At 57.5% G+C, this 7,087-nt stretch overlaps 1 protein-coding gene across 1 annotated transcript; it reads right to left on the bottom strand.

Moving 5' to 3' along the window:
- Nucleotides 1-701: 701 nt before the first annotated feature.
- HSPB1 (heat shock protein family B (small) member 1) lies at nucleotides 702-6,009 on the bottom strand. The gene is made up of 3 exons (XM_039508535.1): nucleotides 5,522-6,009; nucleotides 1,700-1,763; nucleotides 702-1,020 (listed from the first exon to the last, which is right to left on the bottom strand). The coding sequence occupies exons 1-3, from the start codon at nucleotides 5,913-5,915 to the stop codon at nucleotides 831-833; spliced, it is 648 nt and encodes a 215-aa protein (XP_039364469.1). The 5' UTR covers nucleotides 5,916-6,009; the 3' UTR covers nucleotides 702-830.
- Between the last annotated feature and the right edge of the window lie 1,078 nt (nucleotides 6,010-7,087).

Raw genomic sequence — 7,087 nt, 5'->3', positions numbered from 1 at the left:
TCTTCCCAGGAATATGCTGCTGCCAAGAGACTGGGAGAAAATCATTTCCCCTCTGCTTGCTGTCGAGCAGGGGAATGGACCTGTGGCCACGCCCCGAAGGCCATCACCAAGGCCACAGCAGAAGCCATGAAGCGCTGCTAGGCTGACCAGGTGTCCCGATTTTTATAGGGTCAGTCCTGATTTTGGGGTCTTTTTCTTATATAGGGCTCCTATTACCCCCCACCTTGGATCCCCCGTCCTGATTTTTCACATTTGCTGTCTGGTCCCCCTAAGCGCTGTATCTCCTTCGTGCCATGCGTGCTGGAGCTCCTGCTAGCCACAGGGGCAGGAACCGACGTGGTCCCCACTCCCACGGGATGCAATGCCTCTAATAGCGAGAAGCCCCAGGTTCAATTCCCAGCTCAGCCACTGACTGTATGAGCTTGAGGAAGTCACGGAGCTTCCCTGTGCCTTAGGTGACAGCTATAAAAGGAGAATAACCATTCCCTGCCTCGCAGGGCTCTTGGGAGGAGAAATACCCGGCGGTTGGGCGGCACTCAGACATTATGGTGGAGAGTATGGAGAGCATTTCTCTTGGGTTTTGCAGCACTCCCTTACAAAGCAATAGGCCCCACCAAGGACGCAGCAAGGATGTGCGGATGGCTACACGCTAGCCACGGGGGAGCACAGGGGAGAGGCAGCCGGGGGGTTGGCGTATTTGATTTTTTTTTTTCAGATTTATTTGGGCAACTCAGTGAATGCGCTAGTACAAAATAAAAACAAACAAACATGGTTTTGGGGTGCGAGTGGCGCCAGACGGGCTGCGATCTTCCTCCGTGCCAGGTGCCTACTTATTTCTTGGCAGCTTCCTCAGGCTTTTTGGTATCAGTCGGGGTGATCTGGGCATGGCTCTCAAAGGTGACGGGGATCGTGATCTCAGCGGACTGGATGGCCGGCTTGGGCAGGGGGGCTTCCACCGTCAGCATGCCGTCCGGGGAGAGCGAGGAGCGGACCGAGGTGGCGTCTACGCCAGGGGGCAGGCTGCACAAGGGAGAGGAGAGTAAGGGCTAGTGGGGTCAGTGGGCTTGTCAGTGGCGGATTCCTGTCTACACTAGTACCGGATTCCTGTCTACGCTCTTCCAGCAGCAATCCTGTGATGCCGCTCCAGCTTAGCCATAGAGGGCTGGAAGTTGATCCTGCCTGGAACCTGCCACCACTGCTCTCTGCACCACCCTTAGCTTCTGCCAGCCCAGGGAGAGACGTGGCCAGGAACCCAGATTCTGAGACCTGCCCTCCGCTGCGTTGCCTCTCACAACCTTTCCATGAACTTTGCTACCACAGGGCTAAGCTGGAGCTGGGGGACTGAGCACCGGGGAACCTTTCTATCCAGGGGAACCTTATCACACGGGAGCCTGCCGGCCCAAGTCTCCCTGGAGAGCATGTTCCAGATGGTGCATGGCAATGCCAGCCTTCGGGGCATGGCACTGTCTCCGCTGTCCCTGCCCCACTCATCCCAGTGCCAGGGGTTGTCAGCTGAGGTCCGTCCCCTAGGTCTAGCCAGAACCACCCCCCCACCCCACCCCACCCCACCCCCGTGTCCAGTGTGGTGAGCTGCACTGTACTTCTTGCAAAGAAATCTTCCGTGGCTGGTGGATGATGAAGGACAAGTGTCTCCCAAGAACCTTCTCTTCTCCAGCCCCCTGCTGAACCAGCTACTTACGTGTATTTTCTGGTGAAGCACCTGGAGATGAATCCATGCTCGTCCTGCCTCTCCTCGTGTTTGCCTGGAAGAGGAGGCGACAGACCGTGTCAGGGGGGCGAGCGAGGCATGCAGGGGAATGATGCCTGGCTCAGGGGCAGGGCTATGTCCCCAACTCCCCTGGAATTCTGCAGCCAGAGCTCCCCCGGGGGCTTACCCAGCTGCTCCATTGCACCGGGAGAGTGGAGACGGGAATGACTCGCCCCAGTCCCTCAGGGGACTCCTCCCGAGCCCGCCTCCCCGACCATCGTGCCCACCACAGGCCTGCAAAGGTGACTAGGAGCTGCTTGCTGGGGAAGCAGAGAAGGACGTGCTCCTGTTGCAGCTTCATTTCAGAGCTGGGAGCCTCGAGTCTGAAGCTGGGGGCGAATGTGAGGACTCGAACCCCAGATCAGCCCTGGCAGTTCGGTTTCTCCCGCTCGGCCTCCAGTGAGGGGTGGCCTGTTTTCCACAGAGCCGAAATCCTACGAGATCAGATTCCCACCACCGGGTGGAGAAGCTTGCCCATGGGCGGGGCTGGGCAGAGGACTATGATGGGACTGTCTGGTTTTTATTCTGTGTATGTACAGCACCTAGCGCCGTGGGGTCCTGGTCCGGGACTGGCCCACCGAGGGGCTACAACTACTAATGTAACAGGATGTTCTGCCAAGGCTCCTCCATTGCCCGGCCCGCCAGTCCGGAAGCTCCTCTGAGCTGAGAATGCCACTGTATTCGGAACGAATAGGCTGAGACTGCCAGGCTGGCTGGCCAGTGGTGAAAAGCTGGTACATCCCCACGTGCAGGCAGCTTCCCTGGCTTGCAGTGCAAGCTCCTCTGCACGGAGGGGGCTGGGAACCAGGCCAGAGCCAAGCTGGGCTGAAAGTCTTACAGCCCCCAAAACCGCCGCTCGGCCTCCCCTCCTTCTAGTTCGCTGATCCTCTGCTTCCCTGTTACCATGGTTACCTGCACTCGGGCGGGGCGGCGTTTGCATCCGTTATTATTGCAAATGGAAAAAACCAGCCCCCCCACTCGTCGAGGCAGCTTTGTTACAAAACAGGGAGGCGGGACGCCTCTGAGCAAGGGATGCAGCATCCAGGTTGCTCTCTCTGGTGTACAGAGCATGAGCCAGGCAGAGCTGAACAGCCGGGAATAGACCAGGAGAAACTACAAGCTGAAGAAATGCCCTGAGTCTTTCCCCTGCCCCCATCCATTGCCAAGGAAAGCTGGCATCCAATTCATCTCCTGGATTTGCATCCTCAGGAAGGGAACATGCCAGCTGCAGTCTGGGTGGTTCAAGCACAGGCTGGCTCAGAGGGTAGCTCTCCGCTCCCCCTGTCCACAGCTGCCACGCCCCAGGTTTTAGAGGCAGACTTGCTGCATTTTCCCCCACAGTCTGAGTCTAGGGGCAGGTGCCTGGTTTGCAGCGCCTGGGCTTCTCATTAGGAGCTGGCTTCTAACAACCCCTAATTCTCTCTTATGCAGCCCTTTTCACTGTAGTATCTGAGTGCCTCTCAATCTATTCCTGCCAGGGATGTTATCCCTGGCTTACGCAGATGAGGGCCCAGGTCCTCAGGTATTTAGGCACCAACTCCCAATGACCTAAATCCCTTTGGCAAGCTGGTGCCAAGTCCACACGAGGCCTCCACGGCAGAGCAGGGATTTGAACCGGTGTGCTGGTATCTCTGCCCAGCCGGGTCCTGACTGCCGACCTATCGTCCCACAGGCGCAGTGGGGTGTCCCATGAGGGAGCCCTGTCTACCTTGGATTGAATCCCTCATTTTAAGCTTTGATTCTGAGGGTCACCGTTCTGAGTCAGTTTCACCTGCATGTTCTCAAACGTGCACCAGCCCTGCCAAGGGTTAATCACCAGAGCTTCAGGCTTTGCCAGGAGCTGCTGAAGTCCGAAGTGTTGTCTCCAGCTGGAATGGCGTTCGGAAGGGACCTAGATCCTGTCCTGTAACCCATCGCTTTACAAGCCCAGCAGGCATTTCCCCCAAACTGTCGAGGTGTCTTCTCTGTGCCGCAGATCTGCGGAGCCTTTGCCTGGTCTCAGCGGCTGATGGCAGTGTGGGATGGCTCACGTCGGGCATGCAGGCATCTAGCCTTTATTCTTGAAAGGAAAATGAACTCCCAGGCGTCAACTAATCGAACTGCTGCTTGTCAGCTCCTTCTTAGTCAGTGAGATCTCATTGCTCACGGGCTAGTTGTGCGGACTTCAGTGCCGAAACAGAAGTCGCTTTGCACACCAAAAAACCCAGTTACCACAACTCACCTGCCTCCAGGCTTCCCGGCAAACACTGAACACAGGGTCAGATCCTCAGCTGGTGTGAACTGGCATCACTCCATTGAAGTTTGTACCAGCTGGCGACCTGGCCCTCAGACAGCTGGCTGCAAAAATTCCTTGAACAAAGGGTGGGAGGGGATGGCTCAGGGGGACCAGGGCTGATCTATACATGAGCTGATCCAAAGCAGTTGGGCCAAATCACAGGGCCATTGGTTGTTTGACTTAATTTCATGGGGTGTTTCTCAGTTGGAAATTTTTTCGGGGGTGGGGAGGAAGGAGGAGTTGAACAGAAGTGGCTGAAAATGGAGGAGGGGGGGAATTCATCAAAAATTCCATCTTCTTCACACACTTTGCTTTTCTCCTTGAAATTTTGATGGAAGATGTTGGGTTGTGAAAGATTTTTGCCCAGCTCTTGTTTGGAATCTGATGCAGTGCGGGGAGGGGGAGAGGAGGCTGGAAGAAATAGGATTCAAATCCCCCAGCAGCGGTCATATGATTCCCCTGAGAACCAAAGCCGCCATGTTTCGTGCCGTTCTAGAAAATGCGCCAGAGCATTCACTGCCAAGTACGTGCACGCGCTAACGGAGCACTTGGGCCCAGATCCTCAAAGGTATATAGGCTCCTTGCTTTCATTGGAGGATCCTAGCAAAATCTATAACCACTGGAGGTAGCGTGGGCTGGAGGTTAGGCTGCAAACCAGAGACTCTTGGAAACCTGGTTCTGTTCCCAGCTCTGTCACTGACCTGCTGGGTGATCCTGGGCAAGTCATTTTCCAGCTCTGGGCCTCAGTTTCCCTTCCCACCCTTTGTCTATTTAGTTTGTGTGCTCAGTGGGGCAGGGACTACTCCTTACTCTTTGCTTGTACAGTACCCAGCCCAGTGGGGCCGTGATCTAGGTTTCCATCTCCGGGTGGACATGGAATTACAGATATTTAATAATAGTAACACGGGCTGGTATAACCAGTTTAGTCCCCGTGTCAATTCCTTCCCCCATCCCTGGGGTCCCATGTATTGTATGCACCTAGGTGGGCAAGTCCTTTCCCTCTTCTTCCATCACCGGAGCAAATGCCTTCCTGGCTAACAGCAAGGAGAAATGTGGCCTCTCCCCCTCACTGCAGGCAGAGCTGCATCCCCTGTGTGATTGGGGAGGGGCAATGGGCAGCAGCCTGCGGGGGGCGGAGGGGCCCGAGCCAGAGGAAAGCGAAAGCTGCCAAGCCGCAGCATGAAGGTTTGAGAGGGCAAAGGCTGCACCCGTTCCCCAGCACTCGCCACGCAGGGACCCGCCGGTGCCACAGTCGTCACTGGCGATAGAATCTGGGCTCTCCAGCGCCACGGGTGGCAGCCAGGCCTGCTGGAGGGGAGCTGCCGCTGCCTCAGGTGGACCGGCCCCGTGGAGGCTGGGTCACAGACCCCGCCTGGGGGCGACATGTGCAGCAGGCCTAGGGCTGAGAGCGGCTCAGGTTCAATGGAGACCAGGTCTGCCCCTAGCCTGAGGCAAGAGAAGCCGAAGGAGGCACTCACCGGTGATCTCCACCACGCCGTCCTTGGTCTTCACCACCAGCTCCTCCGGGGCAAAGTGGTTGACGTCCAGGGCAACCTTCCAGCCGTCCGAGGTCTGCCGGATCTCCGAGACGCCGCTGCTGAGCTGGCGGCTCAGGGCCCGGCTGTAGGCCGGGTTGGGGGAGGTTGGCGAGGTGACGATGGGGCTGGTGACGGCTACCGGCTCGGCGGCCTGGCTGGGCATCAGGCGGAGGTAACCCGGCCAGCTGGTGCTGCTCGGCCACTTGCCCCAGTCCTCGAGGATGTGGGGCAGGCCGAAGGGCTGGTCGAAGAGCCGGCTGCCCAGGTACCAGTCCCGCCAGGGGTCCCAGCTGGGGCTGCGGAGGAAAGTGAAGGGCACCCGGCGCTCCGACATGTCGCGCTTCCTGTCCTTCCCCGACGGTCCGGCCTCGCTGCTGTGGCTGGAGGGGGAGCGAGTGCCCGCTTCTCTCTGGAGCCGCTCCCACGGGCCGGCCCCTTATGAAAAGGCAGCCGGTTATTTTTAGCCGAGCATTTCAGCTGGCTATTAATGGAGATTACACAGGGGCTGAGTCACTGCTGATGAACAGCAGGTCAGCTGTCAGGCTCGGCCCGTTTTCTCCCAGCCCCTTTGTTACCCCACAGCTGCTCTGTTTGTGAGCAGGGGAGAATGGGGCTGGCTCCCCAGCATTGAGCGGCAGGAAGGCTGGCTTGGGAGTGAAGACATGACACTGGGATTCAGGAGAGCTGAGTTTAGTTCTTGGGCCCTGCCACAGCTTCTCTGTAACCCTGGGCAAGTCACTTAATCTCTCTGGGCCTCAATTCCCCCACCTGTAAAATGGGGATAATGATGCTCGTGTATTTGTGTGGTGACCTCTGCAGGCCGGGGACTGTTTCTTACCACATGGTTGTACAGCACCTAAAGCAATGGGGCTTTACTCTCAGGGGGGCTCAAAGGGTACGTCCACACTGCATTGTAAAACTGTCAGAGGACCCGGGTTTGTGGACTTGGTGTTTCAGAGCCCACGGTTGAGCGTCCACACTGCGTTGTAAACCCCTGTTTCCAATTGCTGGACTCGGGTCTCACAATACTAACCTGACTCAGCTCTGCGGCTTGAGCTGTGTCCACACTGCAACACGACAGGGCTTGGCCTGAGACACAGCAGGACTCTGGCTCTGACTCTCCCACTAGCAGGAGTAAAGGACCTGGGTTCTGAGTGCTCGTCAGACCAATTTCAGAGTGGACAGAAATGGGCGGGGGGGCCTTGGACTCAAACCTGAGTCAGAGCCTGGGCTCAGTGTCCAGGGGAGAGATTCCCCAAGACTCCTGCAATGTAAATGCCCTGTCCAGCTCCAGCTTGTGGTCCAGGGGTTAGAATGGAGGGACTCTTCCCCTGCACCTTCAGGCTTACCCCTGGCTTTGGGGCTTAAGGGGTGCAATGGGCCACCACGGAGCCCGCTCCCAGAATGGCTTCGTAGGTAAAATGCAACAGCCCAGAACCACTGGACTCTTTGCTGCAGCTGTATTCCCCCACCCCACCCCCCCCCCGTGCATCTAGCTGTGGCTGG

This window comes from Mauremys reevesii, linkage group 20, assembly GCF_016161935.1.
Source record: "Mauremys reevesii isolate NIE-2019 linkage group 20, ASM1616193v1, whole genome shotgun sequence".
In the NCBI taxonomy this organism is placed as follows: Eukaryota; Metazoa; Chordata; order Testudines; family Geoemydidae; genus Mauremys; species Mauremys reevesii.
This window is presented reverse-complemented; position numbering and strand designations above follow the sequence as displayed.